The 25,416-nt window shown below is 38.8% G+C and overlaps 1 protein-coding gene across 4 annotated transcripts in view; it reads left to right on the top strand.

Annotated features, from left to right (window-relative positions):
* PLA2G4A (phospholipase A2 group IVA) overlaps positions 1-25,416 on the top strand; it is a 151,407-nt gene that overhangs the window by 68,524 nt on the left and 57,467 nt on the right. For all 4 annotated transcript variants that reach the window (XM_036070942.2, XM_078078035.1, XM_036070943.2 and 1 more), the window contains 2 exons: positions 11,781-11,818; positions 15,295-15,436. In XM_036070942.2, coding sequence (XP_035926835.1) covers positions 11,781-11,818; positions 15,295-15,436 — 180 coding nt within the window. The remainder of the gene's footprint in view (positions 1-11,780; positions 11,819-15,294; positions 15,437-25,416) is intronic.

The following is a 25,416-nucleotide window of genomic DNA, read 5'->3' as shown; positions in this document are numbered from 1 at the left end:
TGCGCGTGCATGTTCTCTCTCTCAAATAAAAAAAAAATCTTTTTTTTTTTAAAAGAAAACTGTCGGAACATCCAAACTGTTCCAAAATTACATGTTTAGCAATAAATTAAGCCTCTGTGGAGGGATATTTCTGTCTCAGATAATCCTCAAATAATTAGGGCTGCAGCAATGAAAAGTCAGCGGGAATAGTCTTGGGTTTTGTTTTTTTTTACACTTCTAGGTATGCTGCGTTTCTGAAATGTCAATAATTTAGGAATCACAAAGCCCTAGAAAGATTACTAATACAGAGTAAACATTGGATTTTGAATTTTATAAGAAACTAATTTAGAAGTTTACAGTGAGAAATGTAAACAACTGATGGACCAGTATCCAGAAGGCTGGTTAATGTATTAATTTCTTGTTGGAAGAGGCTCTGTGTTTTTGCTTGTCCTTGGAATGACTTCAAATTGGCTGTCTTCCCCCAAACCTGCCTGTTCCTTAACTCTCACCTCCTTTCTGTTACTATCCCAAGTGACCTCCTCCTTCTCTGAAGCCCTAAGATAATTATCTATGGTATTCACTGGGACTGAGGCATTTAAATTGTTTGATTTCTTATCTTCCTCCCTCTCCCCATAAACTAAAATCCTATAGATCAGGAATACTGGTTATGCATGCCTAATTACAGAGCTAATACATAGTTTATATTTACTGGATGAATGTATACCTATTTAGAAACCAACTTAAGCCCGAAGGTCTACCTGACCGGTTCATGCGAGCGGGGCAGCCCAGGTGCCTTGAGGACAGTCTAGTCCCACGTGCCCTGCTGACTCCTTCAGCTGCTCCAGGAAGCATGTCTTCTGTATGTCTTACTCCAGTGCCAAGAGATACACTGCCCACGGTTCTGTTGACTTTTTTTTTAAAGTTCTTGCATTCATCCCTCTTGTAAATGTTTATTGAAGTACACTGTGTACCAGCCACTGTGCTTTGTGCAAGGAATATAAAGAAGAATAAGACACAGTAGGCTCTTCCCTCAGTTACCTCCATGTGGGGTAGAGGTGAGGTAGGGGTTGGGTTAGGAAATGGGCAGAGGAGATAGAAACATGTGAGAAATGAAACCACCGTACGGTGAGATAAGCATCAATCAGGAATGTGTGGTAGGAAGGCAGAATAAAGACAGACTGTTGTCAGGGGAAGCCAGCGACCGCTGCATACAAGTAGGTGATTTTGAATAGGTTCAAGAGTGAACATAGTGGTTAATGCCTTGGCATTTGAAGCTAGGTTATTTGGTGTTTAAATGTCAGCTCTGCCCCTTACTGTCTGTTTCATCCAGGTGAAATCACTTAGCTCTTCCGGGCCTTGATTTACTCATCTGTAAAATGGAGATAATATCTCATAAGAGAGTTTATGATAACTCATTTATGATTAAATGACTTAATTTTACTTATATATAATATAGCCATATAATAATATATACTGCAATTATATTACATATACATATATTTTAAATACATTTAGATGTAATTATTTGATTATACTTTTTATAGTATATTACATAAGATATAAATTATATGTTACTTAGTTTATATATTTATTAAGTATAAAATTTATTACATATGAAATGTATAGGGTGGGCACCTGGGTGGCTTAGTCGGTTAAGCGCCTGCCTTCATTTCAGGTCATGATCCCGGGGTCCTGGGATTGAGCCCTGCATTGGGCTCCCTGCTTAGCGGGGAGTCTGCTTCTCCCTCTGCTTCTGCCTCTGCTCGCGCTCTCCCTCTCTTTCTCTCTCTCAAATAAATATATAAAATCTTTAAAAAAAAAGAAATATATAATAATGCTTGGTTATAGAAATACATATCAATACTGTATGCACAGTCAGTCGCTGCTCAGAGTCTGCTAAGGTTTCTCTCTCCCTTTCCCTCTGCCCCTCCCCACTCTGTCTCTCTAAAATAAATAAATAAATCTTAAAAAAATACTGTATGCACATGAATATATCCATACATAATTATACTTTTATATGGTTTATTACATAAGATATAATGTGTTGCTTAGTTTATGTATTTATTAAGTATAGAATTTATTATACATTAAATATATAATGATGCTTGGTTATAGAATATATATCACTAATGTATGCACATGGATGTACCCGTACATATATATAGTGCTTAGAACATATTAAGCACTTTATAAATGCAAAGGCATGGAGTCTTGAAAGAAGAAAGCAAGTCGGGGCCTGGCAAGTTACAAGGCCCTGCAGACACATGTTGATGCATGGTGGGTAAAGTTTAGAGATGGTCAAAGGCTAATATCCCGCAACCTTCCTAAGGCGTGTCTCTAGGACTGGGTTCTCAATAAATGTTTATTGAGAGCTTTGTAAGCATGGATTGGCCTTTCCACAGTATGTTTTCCCCCATCTTCAGTCTGATTATGGGAGAAGATATTGGAGGGAAACATGCATTTCCTCTCCTCCTGTCATTTCCTATGGTTAGCTGTGTAACCTCCGGGCTCTAAAAAAGACTTTCTACATTCCTGAATTTAAAGTAGCTTACATAATTAGTTTCTTTAGTGCGCCTGAGAAAACAGTTGGCCAAACAGCTTTTCTTCATCACTCTGTTCTTAAGAGACTTTTGAAGTTTGTATCTGAAGGACAATTGTTTGCGTTGGTGATCTGTGATGGTAGAGGGGAGAAAGGTAAAGGCGCAGGTTGGGTGGAGAGCCCGTGGCATTCCCCAGATCACGTGGCGTGCCCTGTGCACGCTCTCCAGCCTCACCTCACCTCTGCACCCCATCTTTCAGAGGAGCATGGGCTTCTTTCCAGTGTTTAAGGAGGTGAGAGAGAACAGACTGTGAGGGAATAATGTGGGAAAAGAAGTTTTTAAACAATTCTTGAAGATGATTATAACAGTCTGGAACAATAAAGAAAGCACTTGGATTTGACAAAGAGAGAACACAGGTTTCCAGCCAAGACATTATTAACAAAAACTTCTTCAAAATTTTGTCATCCAAAAGTTAATACTGAGTCAACATAGAGTGATTTCTGTGGCCAGCAGCCAGCTAGAGAAAGAAAGGGAGTCTCCAAATGGAGATTGCCAGATTCCCACGGGCTTGCACTACGCACTCAGGGAATCGGGAGATCCATTCTCTCATTCTGTCTTGGTCACTAATCTCCCTCTAGAATGTTTGATTTGTCACTCTTTCTGCCTTATATTCTTCATCTCTAAGATAGAAGTTTTGATTAATGTAAGATCCTTTCTAATTTATAAAGTTCTGTGATCCAGAAAGAATACCTTTTTTATATGATCATTTTCATTCAAGAATTTTTAATTCTTTCCATTTTACGGATATGGAAACAAAACAATAATAAAAATCTTTCATTTTGTGTGCACCCGGGGACACACACACACAAAAATCTTCATTATGTGATTTTAAAATACTGACCTATCAGTAGATTCTTTTTTAAAGATTTTATTTATTTATTTGAGAGAGAGCATGAGCAGGGCCAAGGGGTAGAGGGAGAGGGAGAAGCAGACTCCCCGCTGAGCAAGGAGCCCAATGCAAAGCTCCATCCCAGGACCCTGGGATCATGACCTGAGCAAAAGACAGACGCTTAACCGACTGAGCCACCTAGACGCCCAGTAGACTATTTTTTAATATGAGAATTTGAGCAGCTAAAATATTGCAGCTAATACTTTGCTAAATGTTAAGAAAGCCACAAAAAGTTCATTTTCAAGGAATTAATAATCTGTTTGGAAAGGAGTAGACATTCATGTTTAAACTGATAAGTAATACAATAAGCAGTATCATGAGGCATCTATTCATTAATTTACTTACTTGGGAGTTATTAAACATTTATTATGTTCTAAGTAGTATTCTAGGTGATGGGCAAACAGTAGAGGACGTGCTAGATGATGTTCTGGTTCCCAGAGAGCTTGCTTTCTAATGGGGAAGGTAAATAGGATCAGAAAGCCAAGGACAATCAATACAATATCCGCTAGTACTGTGAGGAAAATAGAACAGAGGGATGTGATAGGGAATAGTTGGTGGGCAACTGAAGTTTATATAGTCAGGGAAGGCCTTTCTAAAGTGTTATATTTTTCTCCAAATGTTATTATAAAAATTTTCAAACATAGAAAAAAGTTGAAAGAATGTATAACTGCCATGTAGACTCTACAATTGTTTTACTGTATTTACTTGGCCACATATCTCTCCATCTATTCATCCATCAAACCATCTTACTTCTTAAATATTCACTTATTTATTTTAGAGAAAGAGAGGGAGAGAGAGGGTAGGGTGGGAAGCGGCAGAGGGAGAGGGAGAGAGAGTCTTAAGCAGACTCCTCGCTGAGCACGGAGCCCTACGTGGGGCTCAATCTCACAATCCTGAGATCACGACCTGAGCCGAAACCAAGAGTTGGCTGCTTAACCGACTGTGCCACCCAGGTGCCCCAAACCATCTTATTTTTTTGATGCATTTAAAAACAAATTGGAGAGGCGCCTGAGTGGCTCAGTCGGTGGGCATCTGACTCTTGGTTTCTGCTCGGGTTGTGGTGTCGAGGTCATGGGATCCAGCCCTGTGTTGGGATTCTCTCTCTCCCTCTCCCTCTGCCCCTTCCCCCACTCCTGCGCTTTTTCTCTAAATAAATAAATAAATAAATAAATCTTATAAAAAATAAAAACAAATTGCAGACAACACTATGTTTCACCCCTAAACACAAGCATATCATTAACTAGAGTTTAGTATTTATATAGTATAATTTTAAGTGCCATTAGTATAGATAATATATACAGTGAGCATTATAAGAAGGAATTATTCATTCATTCATTTCACAAATAACTATTAAACACCTACTGATGTGTCAGGCAAGTCTAGGAACTACCTATTCAGCGGTGAACAAAACAGTAAGAATCCCTCCTCTCATGGAACTCATATTCTACTTAGTAAGAGAGACAAGAAGCAAGATAAATAAGTAAAAGTTACTTGTGTTAGTGATAGCAGTAAGTGCTAAATAAACCAGGGAAGGAGGAAAGAGGTATTTATGTATGTAAAGGGGGTTGCAAGTGCAGTTCCAAAAATATGGCTAAGAGCATCTCTGATGATATCGGGGCGGGGGTGGGGGGGAAGTTGGGGCAGAAGTTGCTCTGAGTAGAAAAGTCCTGCAGTGGAAGTTTGCCTGGTGTGTTGAGTAGCAACACTGAAGAGAGTATGGCTGGAACACACAGAGAAAGAGTGGTAGGGATTGTGGTAGGAAATGAGGACAGGAAGGTGAAGGGGGATGGGGTTTCAGTGAGTTACAGTGGATATCAATGTTTTAGGCTTGTACTTAAAGGAAGGATGTGGTTGGATCACAAACAGGGTGGAAGGCCATTCTGGTGGAGAGAAGAGCCTGAGCCTTTGCTCACAGTCATGGGACTCGGAAGGACAAGTGTGTTCAGGAAACAGTGTCTAGACCAGCGTGGTGAGAGCAGAGCATTCGTGCATAAAGGAGGAATAGGTACACAGGGGTCAGACTATGGCAGAGCTCAAATTTGAGGTATTAGAATTTGGATGTTTTCCTACCCACAGCAATGAGTTATGGAAGGTTTTTGACCCGGTAATAGGGAATTTCGAGCCAACAGGATTTGGCTTCTTCCTCAGATGGATTAGTAAGCAGCAAGTTAGTAGGTAAAGAGACAGAGTCTGTTTCCTAGTGAAAACAAAAGGGTTGATGCAGCTTTAGCAGACTTCTTCTGTGGCCAGGGACAAGTATGAGGAGTGCAGGGTGACTTGAGCTAAGTGAGCACAAGCAGCAACTCTCCGGTGTCTGCAAGAGCTGAATGGAATGATCGCTGGGGGCACTGAGGACCAGCTGCAGCCGCAGAGTGAGAATTTACAGTGGATCCGGCCCTTCCCAAGACTGATTTATTGCTCGATTTTTGAACTTTTTTTGTTGTTTATTATTATTTGTTGTTTTTAGGAAAAAGCCAATCTTAGGGCTGGATCCACATTTTGTTTTGTTTTGTTTTCTTGCTGGTATTTAGGGTTAGGTTGTGTTTATTGGAGTCACAAAGTGAGAGAGCATCACAGTTGTCATTTGAAAGAAATTGGCAGGACCAGCTGCTTTTGACCCCAGGCTCAGAGTCAGCCAGCCGCTGCCTGGGTTGGAATCATGATTCTGCTACTTATTGCCCATGTGATGTTGAACATTTTTTTTTTTTTCTCTCTGCTGTGCATCCTCATCTGTGAAACAGGGTTGTATGTAGTACCTACCTCTTTTTAAGGTTGTGGTTATGGTTAAATTAATTAATACATGGAAAGCTTCAGAACAGTGCCTAGTCCAGTAAGCACTAAATAAATATTAGATATTCTTATTATAACTGGCCAGATTTAACTGTCATGTGCTTCATGAAACTGACTTACCTATTAAACTTAATTGTTTGAACTTACCAAAATGAACATATATATATAAACATATATATATATAAATATGTAGAGCCTTTAAGTTTAGTGATCATTTGCTTTAGTGATCATTTCACACAGTTCAAAAATGCTCCAGTCACCCATTACTGAATATATCATGTGAGGCTATGCGTTACAGAATCCCATTTTAAAGTGGAAAGATATAACATCTTCAGAATTTGCTGTGTTTTTTGTAAACAAAGTAGCCCACTTCAAGAGAATCTTAAAAATCCTGAGGTTTTGAAGTACGGTAGAGAAAGATTACACTTCTTTATTCTCTAGATGAAATTAGTTTGTTTTGGCCAATACCTTGAGGGAGATAGCCTCTCAAGCTTACGTGGTATGGTGTTTTTATTTGCCATCTTTATTTAGATGTTAGTGGTATTGTTTAAAAATAGCCATGTCTCATAGCTTCTGTGGCATCTGATTCTGACTAATTGCTTTCTTTGATTGTTGCTTATTCATGATTGTAAACTTGAAAATGAATGAGGTAGTTCTATAGAAGAGAGAGTGGCAAAGCTTTAAAAAGATGGTAGTTTTGATGCTGAGTTCAGAATGTGAAGTTAGTGTCAGGATGATTTCTTTGGAAAACTATGTCTTGATGTGTGAAGACTAGGACTACAGTTTAGCTGAGTGAATGACAAAGGGTTTGGAGGGGAAACAAGAGGACTATATACTTTGGGCGCCTGGGTGGCTCAGTTGGTTAAGCGTCTGCCTTCGGCTCAGGTCATGATCCTGGAGTCCCGGGATCGAGTCCCACATCGGGCTCCCTGCTCAGCAGGGAGTCTGCTTCTCCCTCTGACCCTCCTCCCGCTCATGCTCTCTGTCTCTCATTGTCTCTCTCGCAAATAAATAAAATCTTAAAAAAAAAAAAAAAATTAAAAAAAAAGAGGACTATATACTTTTATGAGAAGTCTGGGGGATCTTTGGCTAAGATGTGAATGCTGTCAGATGGAGGCGGGTTAGAGTTCAAACACAGGTTAAACAATTCCTGGCTTTAAGAGAGAACACATTTTTGGGGGGGGATGCTAGCAATGGAAACTTAAGTCTTTTTTGACACTTTAACAATTTGTAACTTTTAAATTATAGGGCCTTTTAGAATGTTCTTGTCTTCTTGGGTCCTCTTACTGTACCTAAGTTCCATCAAGGACTAGAATACATTTCAGCTTAATTATTATTGCATACCTATCCTGATACACATTAGGTGCTTGAGTCATTTTTGGATGAATGGATAAATGAATGCACTTATGAGAAATACAGAAAATCTGGGAAGTGGTCCGACAGGAATAATGAAAGTAAATTAAGTTTAAAAGGAGAAACTAGAGTGTGAGAGATTCCCATTTGGTTTGGTACTATTGCTCTAGGAAATCTGGTTTAGAATTTCCAATGTCTAAGTAAGGAAAAGGGACCTTAAATCAAGGAAAGAGAGATCATCCTCAAATGTAAGGAGGAACCCTGCATGATAGAGTGGAAGATGACTATAGGGGAAATAGTGTATTTTTTAATCTTTCAAATCTTTTAAAGACCATTTGGGGGGCCGGGGGCACAATTATCCTGAATTCTTGGGTGAATGGATTAGATGATTCCTGGTAGTAAATGTGAATTTCATTTTATTAAGAAATCATATATGTTAACTAGACTTACTGTGGTGATCATTTTGCAATATATAAAAATGTTAAATCGTTGTGTTATACATCTTAAATTAATATAATGTTAAATGTCCCTTACATCTCAATTTAAAAAATAAACATCATATATATTTTTAAAAGTGACTTTAGCAGTATCTCATTCAATTTTAAACTTGCGAAATTTACCTAGATGTGATCTGGCTTGTATTGGTGGAATTGTGAATTTCTGCTGTACACTTGAATTGCCTCTTGTGAGATCCGCACCTGCTTCCTTCTTCATTGGATAGGGTTACAGTGTATGTAAACATGATTTTTAGTAAAAGTGGCCTTTATTTTTTAAATATAATTTTATTTTATCTTGTACAGGTCAGGTATATATACATAAAGCAGAAAATACTCTGTTATTCTCTCAAAAGATGTAAATGATTATTGAATCTGCCTGGTGATCAGTTGCTGTTTTATTTTACTGTGGGGGGGGGGGTGGTAGGGAAGAGTGCATTGACTCAGGAGGGATCAGAATTCAAAGTAATGTTTTATTGAAAGTAAAGGTTGTAAATGCTGGAGTATATTAATAAGCAAAGGCATAGCCTATTTGAAGAGCTCTTTATTAATAGGATAGATCCTCAAGTTTAAAAACATTTGTGTGCATCTTTTCATAATAATAATTTTAAACGACCTCCTTAATGCCAGGCACTATGCTTGTTGCTTTAACTTTATCATTTCAAAATGATCCTGGAAAGTTTGCAAGCGAGTTAGCAGGTTAGGTACTTTAAAAAGCTATTTTTAAGGGGCACCTGGGTGGCTCAGTCAGTTAAGCGTCTGCCTCCAGCTCAGGTCATGATCTCGGGGTCTTGGGATCAAGTCCCATGTCGGGCTCTCTGCTCAGCAAGGAGTCTGCTTCTCCCTCTCCCTCTGTGCTCTCTCTCTCTTGCTCTCTCTCTCAAATAAATAAATAAAATCTTTTAAAAGATAAATTATTTTTAAATCTAAAGTGGCTTCTTTATATAGTTTCTCTCCTCTAGGTCCTTACCTTCTCCCCCTGGGTGAACATCTCCCATTGTAAGCATCTAAAATTGCTTTCCACTGTGGAATTCAAAGATGAGATTGTTGTTTTCCATAAGAATGTACAATGAGTACAGTCTGCTTCTTACATTTATAATTCCTAGAAGAGGTGGAGTTATTCTCATTTGTCTGGCTTCTAGCTAGCCGTTACGGGGTCGGGGAGAGCCAGAGAGACTGGATCACCTTTCCTTCAAATTGCTTTGAGACTGCAAGCAATGTGGAAGACCGTGATGCAGTGTGTGGGAAGGAATTTCCAATTCTTGTTTAATGCCTCACAGGAAGTACATGTTTTTGTGGCTATTGCATCTGAATGACATGTTTCAGGTTAAAAGGTGTGGGGAGATTGTAAATGTCAGTCTTCATAGCATGTCTGAGCATAGCACATCAAGTGGGAGAGTTTAAAATTTCCTCCAGATGGTGGGTGATCCACTTGGGCCACATGTGGAAGTGAGGATCCCAATCCATGTGATAATTTCCACCACAACACATTCTGTATTACTGTACGTGGCGGGAAAATCCTGTGTCTTCCCTTCTCTCATCCTGCCTTCATTTAAGAAGTCTTATCAGTCAGTCTTCTAGGATTATGAATGTCCAAGAAGTGCTGTGGGTGGCTATAGAAGGGACATTCTGTGGAGAAGACAAATATGACCATGAACATAGCACAGTTGATTTTCCTTTTATTTATTAAGTTGTCAGGACAAGTAGGGATTAGATATAGCCAAGCATTGATTATCTTAATAGCTAAATTGCTTAGGGACCTGCCAGTCGGGGAGCCATCTTTTTTCTCAAGTCTGTCATCATGTGGCACATTGGACTAAGAAGCCCATTCCAGCTTCGAATCTTTCCATTGGTTAGAATACTTCACAAAGAGTTATAATGTCGTTCTTTGAGTTTCCATTCTTCCGTAGCGTTTTTGCCCTCTGGAGATGAAAACAGTAAATCTAAGTCTTGTTTTAATACCAGCTTTCATATATTTTTTGGGGAAAAAAAAAACAGACCATGTTTTACCCATGTCTTGTTTTTTTCACTAAATATCCAAAGCAACCTCATTCACTATAAAGTTTTCCAAGCCCTCTTTGGGAAAGACTCCGTTTGAAATTTAGAAATAGGGAACAGACACGATGTGCTGCTGGGGTGTGGTCTGAGCAGGGCTACCACTGGTAGAACAGACAGCAGCTCCATTAATTGTTTGGAAGCCAGTCACCTTTTTGACTTATAACTGAACTCTGATTCATCGGGGCATGTGTAATTCCATTTGTACTGGGATTCTTGATTATTTTGTTAACTTCAAAGTAATTTGATATGCTGCCTTGATGAATAAAGGTCATAGGATTCCAGAGGAACTGCTATGTGTGTTAGACTAACCCATGATTTTATGTTTAGCAGCAATGAAATGTTTCTTGACACGGAAAGATTGCCTCATGTGCTCCCCTCACACTCACATGCACAGTAATTCAACAGGTATCTATTGATTATGTGTTGAATACCAAACACTGTGCAATGAACTGTAGTAGAGATCTATATAAGATAAAGCTTACAGTTTAGTGGGAGAGGCAAATTCTTGTACAGATGATTTCAGTACCTTTTTCTTACTCATAAAATGTAGTCCTGAGAATTAGCCATGAACTTATTTTAACCTTTTGGAAAGCTCCTTCTAGCTTGTTTTTTTCCATCCTCTGAAACCAAAAAGAAAACAAAGCCAATAATCTATAGCATTTTATGTTGCTTCCAAAAACATCTTCTTCACTTTTAAGAGGCATATCCGAGTTCTGTTCTATCCAAAGGTATTGGGCAGGTTCACTCTTAACTATATTCTATGGTAACCGATATAATAAAAATAATAGCAGCATTTTACAATTATGCAGCAAACTTCAAAACATTTTCTCATTTGGTTCTCATAACAATCTAAAATTACATTATTGATAACTAATGGCAGGGGTAGTACAGAGAAGGTCTTTCCATACAACAGATGTATAGTCTCTGGAAAGACACCTTTTAATATCCCTTCTTCTCTGTGGATATTAATCACTCTCTTTTCCATTAAACCACAGTTGGCCCATTGGCAGGACGGGGTCCTCCCATAAATTTGGTTGGCTCACACAGTGTTGAAAAAATGAAAACCTGAGCCCCACCTCCCATCTGTAGATGTTTCCTGAGCCGACCACAGTTGGCTGGCCCCTGGTCCTGCTGCCACCTTGGATAGGTGTTCTGTCTCCAGTTTATTACAGCCCACACTTGTCACAAATGCACCTGTGTGTATTTTCACCCAGGCTTTTTTGGCCCAGGAATAGTTCCCGAATAATAGGCACATATTCATAGTTTTTAGAGCTCAGGCAATTTTTAGGTTTCACGCATAATGATTGTAGAACGCAACTACTTCATTTTAGTGAACGAGGAAAACAACTATGCAGAGGCAATTCTTATGTTTATTAAAATGACTGATTAGACTTATATTGTGAAAAATAGCAAATATATATATATATATATATATATATATATATTTGTTGAAATACATCCATAATTTAGGGTCTTCATGAAGCTATGTTACTTTTATTTTTAGGATTCTTTTAGGTTAAAAATAATCTGGCACTCAAAAATTGTTTTGACCTTGTTTGCATTATATGTAACACACATCCATTTTATGACCTAATCTGATTAATACATCTGTCCTAGGTCACTGAAATGTTTCTGGAAATGTCTCTTGAAGTTTGGTAAGTACATTTATTTCATTGGGTAGAGGGATCCACTGACATTTTAATTGTTAAAGGGTAAACTTCTAAAATATGAAATAATTCTGACAGCTGTATAGAAACACATTAGACTTTTCTTTAGCTCTTCCCTAATAGCTACTGCATCAAAAAATAATAAATTTAATATCTTTGCTTAATTTCCCTGTAGTTTGGTCTTTGAATAATAGAGTTTAGGGCTTATAAGGTCAATAATAAGAGCTTTTAGAGAGTCCTCCCTAAGGTTCATTTCCCATAGAAATGAACAAATATGGTTATTTAAGTCTATTTTTCATTGTTGATTCAGATAGATATTCAAAAACATGAAAGCAAACATAAACAGGAAACTATAAAAATGAAAAACTGAAAATTGAGACTGTTTTTGTTCATGGAGATCAGCAGGACTACTTTAGTAAAGTTCCATGAAGCATGTTGCTCTTTCAAAGTGGTCTCCAAAAAAGATGTTGGGAAATCATGTATTTATTTTCAAATGGTACATCTTAGAGGAGTCAGGCCTACCTGGAGAATTAGCTGGATCTATGAGGAGAACCTGGGTGGCTCAATCCGTTAAGCATCTGCCTTCGGCTCAGGTTGTGATCCCGGGGTCCTAGCATTGAGCCCTGCATCGGGCTCCCTGTTCGGCCGGGAGCCTGCTTTTCCCTCTCCCTCTGCTGCTCCCCCTACTTGTGCTCTCTCACTCTCTCTCTGTCAAAAAAAAAAAATCTTAAAAAAAAAAAAAGATAACACATGAAAGAAGAAATAAATAAATGAACCAAGCTTCTCTTACTATATTTATAAAATTACTCAATATTTTGAATTTTCTTTTGCATTTTATGCTAATATCTTCTAAACATCTACATTTATTGCTCTGTTCATAGATTTTTTTAAAAAACTAAGACAGTGATCAGCATAGTATATTATAAGGAACATGAGTTCCAGAATGAGAAGTCCTAGTTTTAAATCTGCCTCTTGCTAATTATGTGAACAGTTGAAAGATTTTTAATCACTTTTTTACTCATTTGTAAAATAAGAAAACAGTGCATTATAAGCATATCGTGATGATTTAATGACATGTCCTTTAGAAAAAGCAAAAATTGTTTTATATTAATATAAAATAGAAAAGTTTTCCACATGTGCACCACATGTTCATAGTAAAACTGTAATAGTTTACAGAAATTAGAAGCAACCTCAATGTTCATGGATAAATAAATTACACTCTAATCATATAATGGAAATACCCCATAATAGTAAAAATGTTTGAATTATTTCTATTTATATATCTGTTTATGTGAATCTCAAAAACAAAATGTTCCATGGAGAAGAAATTACAGAATACATACAGTTGATAGCATTTATAAAAAAAGTTAAAAACCCATAAAATTCTATATATCATTTAGAGATATAAATATATACTGTAAAATTATAAATTAATACATTGGAATACTGAAGAGCAAGTCTAAGGTAATGGTACTCTAAGGAGCAGAAAAGGAAACACAACTGAGGTGGGTTCACAGAGACAACTGTGCAGGTGAGATTTTTATTTCCTAAAAATGGTTAGAAGGTACTCAACCTAATATATTACAATAAATAATAACAATAGAGAGTTTACCCTAAGGCTTGACTTAAAAAATGCTCCTTCACTCCTATCTCTTTTCCTCCTTGTTACCTAAACCTCATAATAATCAAATTTAATAACTGTGTAATCCGTGCTTTAATATACTATACTGACCATTTTTTATTATTGGATAATATGGTTAAATGATCCTTTCAAAATTCACAGTAAAATAGAATTACTCAGTCAAAGGGAATATACATTTTAATTATTTTTGGTGCTCATTCGCTTAATCACTTTCAAAAGTGTTTTGCAAATTTTTATTCCCAAAATGAATTTATGATAACAGTGTTACTTTGCCTTTTCCAGGTACTGGAAAATATCATACTTCAAATGTTTCTTAAAAACTATTAATAATAGCAGTATTTTTTAAATTTGCTAGTGAAACTAAATATTCTTGTTTTTTACTTTTAATCATATATGCTCTTTTGTGAGTTGTCCATATTTGTCTTTTGGGAAGTAGTAATTAAAATATTATTTGCAATGATTAAATATCATTACAGAGTACACAGCCCAGAGACTATGGAGTGTCTTCTTTTGGAAGAAATACACTGAATAAGGGGCGCCTGGGTGGCTCAGTGGGTTAAGCGTCTGCCTTCAGCTCAGGTCATGATCCCAGGGTCCTGGGATGGAGTCCCGCATCAGGTTCCCTGCTCAGCGGGGAGTCTGCTTTTCCCTCTGCCCCTCCCCCTACTTGTGCTTTCTCTCTTTCTCTCTCAAATAAATAAATAAATAAATAAAATCTTAAAAAAAAAAAAAATACACTGAATTAGGAGAAATGATACTTCAACTTAATTCATTCTGAAGGGAAGGACTTACTTTTATGAATAGTAAAGAGACAGTATTTGATTAGCGAACTTCTTGCTTTCTACATTTGGATTTCTTCCCATCACGACATAGATTTCTGGGTTTTCTTGTTCTGGTTTTTTTTTTGTTTTTTGGGGGAGTTTTTTGGTTTTCTTTTGTTTTTTTTTACTATTTTTAAATTCAGTAGCTGGTTTCAGAGTTCAGTATTGGACCTGTAACATTTGTGAGGCATTGTTGAGTTGTGGAAAAGACATCACATATTTGCTCTGTGATCCTAACCTCTCAGAGCTTCAGCGTTTTTGATCTGTGATATGGAGTTATAAAAATAAAACATTATATAATAATGTGTAATACTTACTCCCATTATTTCTGCAGTGATACATACCTATATATCTAGTGTGGTTTCTGGCAGAGTATAAGTATCTGAGAAGTTGCTGCTGCTGCCATTATTAGAAAGGAAGGGTGTACAAATGTAAGGGTCCTGAAATCCTCCAGCCATAGGCTTATTTGTGGTTGTCTAAAGTTCTACCATTAGAAGTTCCTCTTTTGGTCCCAGGGGGACATCTCTGAGACAGGGCAGCTCATTAACGATGGTATTTCTGCAGGTGTGCCTCTCAGAACACAGACTCTTTGGAATGTTAGTGTTACGTCATGGAGAAGTGGGGGATGGAGGGCCAGGGGAAGGCATTCTGGATCATGTACAACGCGCGAAACACTGTGCCAAATAGATGGAAACAGGTTTATTCTCTGAAGCACTTCCCGAAGTCTTGGCTATGATAAGATGAATTTATCAGGGTCTGTTTGTTTGCTTGTTTTTGTTTTTGTTTTTTTAAAAACATCTCCTACTCCTTATTTTCTGGACACATGCCTTGGAACCCGCAGCTTTAAGACATCCATCATTTTATACCCTTGTTTCAGGTTCCCTTCTAGTAAATGGCTTGAGGGGAGCAATGAGCATATATCAGCAAAGCTACCGGGGACTGGGTGATTTTTAACAAGGCTACCGGGGACATTGGCTCATGACTCTGTGTTTTTTATACAGTTCATCCCCAGACCTCCGATTCAGTATGGCTCTGTGTGATCAGGAGAAAACTTTCAGACAACAGAGAAAAGAAAACATAAAGGAAAACATGAAGAAACTCCTGGGTCCAGAGAATAGTGAAGGCTTGTATTCTACACGTGATGTGAGTTGGAAATGTTTCGAATGTTATTGTAATTTAATAGTCATGTTGTTAGTACTCTCTCCCAAATTGCACCCAAATGTGGAAATACTGAAATTGATTGAGCATTATATCTTCAGCTTTTTAAGATAAGGTAAGTGTTTTGTAAATACAAATTCTTTGAGGAAGATCATCACAGATGCTGCCCATATTTAGTAATATTGATCAGATAGAGTTTTAAAAAGATGCATAGGCATACTTGTGCACAAACGAGATGTTTATTAGTAAGAAAAGTTTAGCCTCAGATGTAAAAGGATCATTGAAATTTATTTGTATTGTTTTTTAATTGAAGTATAGTTGACATACAATGTTACATTAGTTTCAGGTGTACAGTATAGTGATCCAACGAGTCCATTGGTTACGCTGTGTTCACAAGTGTAGCTACTATGTGTTACCATACAACATTATTACAATATCACTGATGCTGTTCCTCGTGCTGTACCATTCATTTCCGTGATCTATTCATTCCATAACTAGAAACCTATACCTCCCACCCCCTTCACCCCTTTTGTCCTTCCCTCCAACCCCCTCCCCATGAGATTGTTGAATTAACTTTATTTTTTTTTTTTAAGATTTTATTTATTTGAGAGAGAAAGAGCAAGCACGAGCAAGGGGAGGAACAGGCAGAGGGAGAAGCAGACTCCCTGCTGAGCAGGGAGCCCGATGCGGGGCTCGATCCCAGGACCCTGGAATCATGACCTGAGCTGGAGGCAGACGCTTAACCGACTGAGCCACCCAGGCCTCCCTGTAACTATTCTTTGGGTGTTCATTTCCTTATGAAGATTCCTACGTCACATAAAACTTACCTTAAATAAATCCGTATGCTTTTCTCCTGTTAATCTCTCTTGTCAGTTTAATTTTCAGACCCAGCCAGGGACCTTAAGAGGGTCAAGGAAAACCTTTCCCTCCCCTACAATGGCAGGTCCTCCTGGAATTGAAGACTGTTAGTTGGTCAGGCCTAGAGGAAGGAAAGAGTTTGCTAGGGAAAAAAAAAAAAAAAAGCAGGAAATGGCTACCTCTGTTAATTTCTGGCCATCAATTTCATTTGCAAAACCCTGTCTTGCACTCTGTTTCCCTGCCTTGCTGCTTTCCAGTTATTTGCAATAATTATTTCTTTCACTCCCAGCTGCTGATCTACCCTCTGTTCCCCTCACAACTGATAGACTTGCCTCCTAATCAAAGAGAGGTCAGTAGGCATCAGATGACAAAACCTTCCTTTCTTGCCAGAGGATTGCCATATTCCATAAGTTATGCTATTCTTTGCTGCTTCCGTCTTGAATTCCATGGAGGAAACAGCTCCTTCTCTTTCAAATGCAGATCAACCGCAGATATGATTGCCAGCCCCAAACAGGAGCCCTATCGATTGTCTCAATTGTCCAGTCCTCCCAGGACCACTCCCCTCCCCCAACTTGTCTGCCTCTACCTCTTTATGAATTTTTACTGTAAAAATATCAACTCCGACACGAAGGGGAGAAAAGGAACAACCACAAAGTCTGCCTGGAATGTACCTTCCCTTCTCCTGTCTCTCCACTTCTCTCCTTATGTTCACAGACTTCTCCAAGTTTCCTACACCATCTCGTCCTCTTTCCTCACTTTCTCAGGCTTCTGACCTCATGATTCTGCTGTGGTTGCTCTACCAGTCGCCTGTACTAATAAATGCAAAAGATCTGGCCCTGTCTCCCTCAACCCAGTCAGTGCAAATGACACTTGTCTCCCTACTTTGTGAAACATTCTCTACCCTTCACCTCCTGCCTCCTCTTTGTTTTCATCTTGCCTCTTTGGTGCCCTGTAGAGGATCTTCCGCCCCGTGCATTCTTTAAATATAAGAGATCTTCACCCTAGGCTCTCTTTCTCCTCATTCTACGTTCTTAAGAATTTTCTCTCCAGGGGCGCCTGGGTGGCTCAGTTGGTTAAGTGTCTGCCTTCGGCTCAGGTCATGATCCCAGGATCCTGGGATCGAGCCCCGCATCGGGCTCCCTGCTCCGTGGGAAGCTTGCTTCTCCCTCTCCCGCTCCCCCTGCTTATGTTCCCTCTCTCGCTGTGTCTCTCTCTGTCAAATAAATAAATAAAATCTTTAAAAAAAAAAAAAAAGAATTTTCTTTCCAGGGGCACCTGGGTGGCTCAGCTAGTTAAGCGGCTGCCTTCGGCTCAGGTTGTGATCCCGGGGTCCTGGGATCGAGTCCCGCATCGGGCTCCTTGCTCAGCGGGGAGCCTGCTTCTCCCTCTCCCTCTACTGCTCCCCCTGCTTGTGCTCTCTCTCTGTCAAATAAATAAATAAAATCTTTTTTTTTAAAAAGAATTTTCTCTCCCTTGCATGATGTCACCCAGCACCTGTGTCCGAAGAACTTCCCATGTAGATCAAGGACTTAAAACCTCCCTTCTGAGCTTCAGAGCTGAACATCTATGCACCTGCTTGATTTCTTCACTGGTATCCCTCCCATCTCAAACTCAGCACGTCTAAAGGGGAACACAACACCTCTCTTTCCTGCAGTTCCACCCAAGCCTGTTCTCCCTCTCCCTACCTTCTTGTTCGCTTTCAAACCAGAGCTGAAAATCCTTCCACTGCTCTCAGGATTGGCCTCCCAGCATCTCTCCAACTCCCATTTTTCCCAGTTCACACCACACTCCTTCATTGGGTTAGCTCCACATCTCCTCAGAACCCTTCCCCAGCTGGTGCCTTTCCAGACACTGTTCCTTCTCCCTGTCACGTGCTTTCCCTGTACCTGCCCTCTCCCCACCCCACCTGCTTTTCAGGTAACTGGCACCTTCCCTCCCGTTCTTTAAGCAGTACATATGTAGCTTCTTCTGGGACTGTCCCCGTCACCAACAGCCTCCATCCTTCCCCCCATGTCCCTTAGGTCTCAGTTATATTCTCAGTGGCACAAATACGCACCTTATCTTCTCAGCATTGATGACACTCGGACTTAAAACATACATGTACAGATACTCATTTCATGTCTGTTTTCTCCAGTGGAATATAAGCTTCATGAAGATCAGGACAGTGTCTGTGTTATTTACCTTCATATTCCCAGCACCTGGCATGGCTCCTAGCACATGGTAGACACTCAGTAAATCTTGTGTTGTGTGAGTCAGGGCACAGATTTGGGCGGTGGCTTGGTGCTGCATCCAGGGGATGAATTAACTGGGGAGAGGGATCAGGGACTCAGAACTGAAGAACACAGTGTCGGGTTGTTATGGAGGAGACACAGGTTGAGGAGAGGGTTTGGATGAAAAGATCCCAGTTTGAACTGTTCCATTAGAAATGTATGTGGGACATACTGGTGTAGATGTCCCGTTAGCCTTTGTCCTCAGGTTTTCCTCTTGCAAAGGGAAAGTTGCGGCTGCAACCCCCCTATGGATTCCTTGTTTTGTGGGAAAAGGAGTCTTCCTGGGAAAATGAAACTTGGCCTAATATTCATGCAAATTGGCTTTTCTGCAACAGATGGAGAATGAAGTAATTATGTTTCTCTCTGGAATATTCTTCAAAAAATGTTAAACTCATGTTTTTGGAAGTCATTCTTGGAATTAAAGCTGTTACTGTAGTTGTTTTTGGTTGGTCTAGAGTTTTTTTCTCTTGTCCAAAATAATCAGTTTAGATATATTCAGAACCACCCAGTCCCACAACACACATGATGGTTTCCTGTTTTTATGTTACTCCGTGGTCAGGGGTCTCTTAAGCTCCCAATTCCCTTGCTCTCTGATGAGCCTTCACCTTCTAGTCAGTTCTGGCTAATCATCCTCCTTGCAGTGTGTGGAACAGGCTGTCATGGCGGCTCAACAAAGAAAGAACAGTCCTACTTGATTCTCGGTGCAGGGACTGTGCTTGTCTTGTTCCCGGTGTTCAACAAACAGACAGCATCCAGCTTTGGACTTCAGTGTCAAATTAAAATGTTGAATATATTTGGGCACTATAAACTAGGACACATTCCTTCCCTTCTGTGCTTCACTTGTAAAATGGAGACTATGTCTCTTATTAGGTGAAAGGATAAGTGCTACTGCTTATAAGCTTCCAGCACCATCTGTAAGGGCACATAGTAGTTGCTCAATAAAATAGTAACTCTACTACTTGAGTGTGGCTGTTCTGCTGCATAACACCCGAGGGCAATCATTGTTAAATTCAATAAAATCTTAGCTTTTCTGTCTATAAGACATATTATGATGAATTAGTCAAATAATTAAGGTGCCTCATAACCCTCTTAAGTACTAAGACTTTTAAAAATATGTATTCTTGGGACACCTGTGTGGCTCAGTCGGTTAAGCATCAGCCTTCAGCTCAGGTCATGGTCCCAGGGTCCTGGGATCGAGTCCCGCATTGGGCTCCACGCTCAGCAGGGAGCCTGCTTCTCCCTCTGCCTCTGCCCCTTCCCCCACCCGCTTGTGCTTTCTCTTTCCCTCTCTCTCTCTAATAAATAAATAAAATCTTAAAAAAAAAAATGTGTTCTCAATAAAAAAAAGTTTCAAAAATTTATCGATTTGAATCATTTGGAGGGAAGTCTTTCTAAAATATGTCACTCCTTGCCCAGATTGAACTGATCTGAATGTTCTCATGTCTGTTTCATTTGCAATCAACTGCGATTTCTCTGTGCTTTATGTGTTTCCTTGAAGTAATTTCTTCAAACCACTCCTTTCTCTTTCAGTTTTATTGTTGTGGAATTCAAATCTGATAAGCAAGCTTGTTGTTAAAACAATGTCTCTGATTAGTGTAATTTCTCTATGAATAGAGGCCTGGAATCTTTCCTGTGAGTAAGATCTGTAAGACTGTGTACGTGGGGATTTTTGGCATAGTTGGATTGTTTAGAGGCAATTCTTATAAATTTTCTTGTCTGAAAATAGCTTTTGGTCAGATGAAGTTTCCAGATTAGAGTCTTATGTGAAGGGAAATGCTACTCTATAGTTTTTGTTCCCTAGTAACTGACCATAACAAAGCCAAGCTGGTTGGGGGACTAAAATCTAAGAATTGGAATAGTGGGGAAGCAAGAGAAGGGAATTCTACTTTAACCTTCATCAGAGAATAAAAGCGAAAGTGTTTCAAGGCAGACTATGTGAAATAACTTCAGTTTAAACAGATAGATGGCTTTGGGTGAAGTATAAAGTGGACCTTAAATAATACATTTTGTGAGTGCTATTCTGTACTTGTTTGTCATATAAATTAAGTGAAAAACTAGAGAAAAGAGAGCCCATCTGGTGATAGAGGAGGAGGCAAAGCAAAACAGTTCCTGAAGGAGGTGATAGAAGTCAGGCTTGGGTAGTCAATGAGAATTTGTATTCCTTGTGTATGTTGTTTCCATCTTCCAGAATATTCTACCTCTTGCTTCCTACCTTGGTTGTGATGACAGAACTTTGTACTATCAGTTCTTTTTTTTTTTGAAGATTTTCTTTTATTTATTTGACAGAGAGAGGAGGAGCAGGGGGAGGGGCAGAAGGAGAGGGAGAAGCACCCACCCACCCCCCCCCCCCCCCGACCTCGCCTGAGCAGGGAACCTCATGCGGGGCTTGATCCCAGGATCCTGGGATCATGTCCTGAGCCGAAGGTAGACGCTTCACCGACTGAGCCACTCAGGCACCTGTACTCAATTCTTATTCCCCTCTCAGATTGCAAATATTGCAGGGCAGACAGTGTGGAATTCCTAATAGTGGAGGACAGGGAGGTGCACTGAACAGGTGTGGGCTTCCAAGGGTCAAGTTTCAGGACTCACGAGGTGGACTTAGAGTTTTTCTCATCTGAGGTAGTGGTAGGATGTGAATAGCCAAGGAATAAGAGAGCTGGAGTTGGTCTAGAAAGTAGATGTCCAAGAGGCCCAGACTCTACTCTGTAGGGTTGTCCACTATAAGGCAGGTGACTACTGAATACTACAGAGCTCTCGGGGAAACAGGCTCAGAGGGAGGCACGCAGGAACACACGTGTCCAAGCAAGGAGGGAGGAGGCAGATGGGGACAGGTGCTGGATTTGCTACAGGTTTAAATTTGTTTTATAAATCAAATGGGCATTATGTGAGGGAGCTTACTGGGTTCAAAGGGCCAGGGGCTGGATGAAAACGAAATGCTAGTAACAATAATATATTTTAATTTCATGTAAACTCACTTTCTAAATTTTGCATGTGAAATTATGGCTATGCTGGAAAAAATTGTAAATAGGTTGAAATGAGAGAATATGTACTACTTTTTGTACATTTCTTGAAGCAAACCAGGTCAGTGAGTTCCTTCCCTTTGTGTACAAAGGTTGCCTAAGTTCCTGACCAGAAATGGACCAGACAGCACCTTCGGAGGGCCAGTACTGGGCACAGGATGGTGGGGAGGCAAAGCCCACTGTGGGGATTACCATTTACCCAGTTGGGCAGACATGTCCGCTCCTACAATTCCGATACTGTGGAGATGCACTGGGAAATCAGACTCAATAATTGTCATCTTTGCTTCTATCCTCTAATTAAAAAATAATGATAATCATAAATAATAATAATTATTATGAGTAAAGACCTAGGATGCACAAACAAGCAGTCTAAAGCCTAAACAGTTTTAATATTGGGATAATCACTGTGATATGCTCATTCAATCTTTTTTAAAAAATCAGTGCTACTTTTTTTGGTTCTCCTTTATACTTACAGGGTTGGTGCTCTCATTTTCAATACAGCTTCTCTGACCCATTTTATAAGTTGGTGGGGAGTGATCAGTTGAGGGTTGCAAAACTAGGTCTTGGCTACTTCCTTCAACGTATGTTCAGGTGTTTCGACTTGTGCTTTGGGGTCCCGGGGGCCGGGAGCTGGTTGGCACTTTAGAAAATTGACTTTCAGTAAAAACAGAGGTGGAAAGTGTTCTGATTTGACATTAGTACCATATTTTTCTCCAAACTGGCAAGAACAGAAAGATGATTTGGGGCAAATTAAAGGGCATAGAAATCAATTTCAATAATGTAGAGTTTGTGGCATCTTCATTCTTTATTTGCCTGATTTTATCCACAAGAAGAAAAAAAAAGGAATTATTTGTAAGTGATAATTTCTAACAAAACCCAAACCCAAGTACATAACAATTCAAATGATTATAACCATCTATTATGATACTAACAAGGAACTGGCATAGGAAATTCTAATACTTAACTTTTTTGACTTATAGTCCTCTTTCATACTAGTCAATAAAATGATAAACTCTCTTAGAAATTAAAAAGTGTATTTAATCAACTGGACTTGGTGTTTTAAAAAGTACTGTAAGTAAAATATTTTAAGTCAGTATCTTACTAAATACTTTGTAATGAAGTGAACTTTCATATAATATCACTAGAGTTATATATTAAAAGTACCTTTTTCCCACTTAAATGAATAATTTACCAAGGAAAAAATTTTCTCTTTGTATTTTTCATAATTTTGAGCATCGTTTTTAAGACTTGATAGTTTTGGCACAGAGGTAGTAACATACTTTTCTCTTGCCTCTTTAAAACATGAAATGGGGTGATTTTAGGTGAGATTAACATTCAAGTCAGTAAATTGCCATCCATAACGTGGGTGGGCGCTGTCCAATCACTTGAAGGTCTGAATAGAACTGAAAGATCAGCCTCCCTGAGCAGGAGGGAGTTCTCCAGCAGACTGCCTTTCTCTTCATCTGCACCATTGGCTCTCCTGGGTCTCTGCCTGCTGGCCTTCAGACTAGAACCACATTATTGACTTCCCTGGTTCTGGAGCCTGCTGGCCCATACTGCAGATCTGGACTTGTCATTCATCCTAATTTCACGAGCCAATTCTAGATAATAAATCTCTTTCTAGATATGTAGGTAGCTAGATACATCTTGTTGATTCTGTGTCTCTGGAGAACCCTGACTAATACAGGAGCCAAGGAGGCAAAAGTCTTTACATAATTTTCAGACCTTAAAAATCTATGAAAATGTAAAAAACAAAAAATCCGTAGGCACTTGAGAATTTTCTTTTGCAAGAGAGGAAATTAATAATATCCATAGGCCCATGCATCAAGGTAATTTAACCAAAACCACAGGATTTTTGGTAAGTGCAAATTCATTTCCTGTTATCATATGAGAAAAGTATGAGAGATATTCATTGATATCATTTATGCACAAATACTGATGCTATTAGGTCTAAATATAAGCTAAAACCTGTCAACAACATTTCTTTGATTCTTTTAGATTTTGAGCCAGGACTAACAGCTGCTTCTTATAACTCCTCAGTTATTTCTTTGAAAGTTATTTCAGAATGACCAAGGCTATTAAAACATCCAAATTTAGCTTTCATTTATTACGTAAAATTCGGCTGATATCATCCGAAGTGACACATGAATCTGAAATATAAATTAGCTAAATATCAAATGGTTTCTTTCAGCAAAGATTACTCTTTCTTTCTCAACACTGAGTAAAAGGAAAGAGTGAATTACAGTGTCGGTGACACCTTAGTTCATGTCGTGGTTCTACGACCAATTAGCTGCGTCTGTGTGTGGACAAGGTATTTGTGTGCATTGAGTACATCATCATCTGAAAAATGGAAGTGATGATCTCCTTTCAAGGGCTGGGAAAATTAGATGAAATAAATTGAATGGAAGTGCCCGTGCTCATGCCAGACATACAGTATTTTCTTGATAAGTTGAATCTCCCTTTTTTAATGTTAATAAAAATGTATACTTTTATAGTTTTATAATTCATATTCTGTATAAGTTACAGATTCTGGAGTGTTACTAGTAGCTAAAGGCCTCAAGGTGGTTAATTCTACCCCGTATTTCTACATTTAAGGAAACAGAGTGCAAGGAGGATTTTCTTTGCTTTGGGTCACAAAGTTAGTTGTAGGGAAAGCTTTCAGAGATCGTGGAGCAGAGTGAATTAAAAGCTTTGGAAGAGAAAAGATCCAGCTTTGAGTCCACAGGACATTACTTTCTAGCTTTGTGATATGGAAAAATTAACTTCTTTGTGTTTCAATTATTTTATCTTTAAAATGTAGGTAATAATATATACCTCATAGAGTTGTGAAAATTAAATGATATACATAAAAACAGATTAATTCATGTGTAGTAAATGCAGATGAGATTTTTAATCTCCATAGTCGTTCAAGTATTTGATTATTCAATTTTTATGTACAAGTATCTGATACTTCTTTCACCTGCTAGCAGCTCAGATATCTGACTTTAAAATCTTACCTGAAAACTCTAAGAATTTACTGCAAAGCAATAATGAAAACCATGGGTTATATAAATAACAAATTCCAGTTTAGTAAGTGGCTATTTCCAGAAAATCCCTAACAACATAGACATTCATAAATATGTGTTGAGCTAGTGGCTTATGAAGAAGGACATCGGGGGAGCTGTTTTCTCAGCATTAAAGAAAGTCATGTTCAATTTTCCAACTTTTCTTATTAAATCTGACTCTGAACAACAGTGCAGTTCTGTGTTGTATGTTGAACAGTGTAATCTGTTACTAAGAATTTTCTTACTCTAACGTATCTGATTTGTATTGGGTTTAATGTTATTTTCAATAATGCAATGTTACAAGTAACCAAATCAACAGGCTCAAATGCCCCTAAATGAGTTTTGAATATAAACAGTCTTCTTCTTTCTAGAATATCAACCTTAATCACTTTTTTCCCTTAAAGCCCTTCTTAATCTTATTTTTCCAACTCCCTAGTATATTCCTGCTGCAATAAGAAAACTGATCTTTTGAGGGCGCCTGGGTGGCTCAGTTGGTTAAGTGACTGCCTTCGGCTCAGGTCATGATCCTGGAGTCCCGGGATCGAGTCCCGCATTGGGCTCCCTGCTCGGCGGGGAGTCTGCTTCTCCCTCTGACCCTCTCATGCTCTCTCTGTCTCATTCTCTCTCTCAAATAAATAAATAAAATCTTTAAAAAAAAAAAAAGAAAACTGATCTTTTGGTCTCCAAATCACATGTTCTTTTCTGCTTATGACTGTCTTGGCCTGACTTTAGGCTCAGTACTTGGCACATGACAACAGGGAATGTTCACTGTT

This window comes from Halichoerus grypus, chromosome 7 (assembly GCF_964656455.1).
Source record: "Halichoerus grypus chromosome 7, mHalGry1.hap1.1, whole genome shotgun sequence".
NCBI classification, from domain to species: domain Eukaryota; kingdom Metazoa; phylum Chordata; class Mammalia; order Carnivora; family Phocidae; genus Halichoerus; species Halichoerus grypus.
The sequence above is the reverse complement of the archived record's forward strand: the minus strand, read 5'-3'. Positions and strand labels throughout refer to the sequence as shown.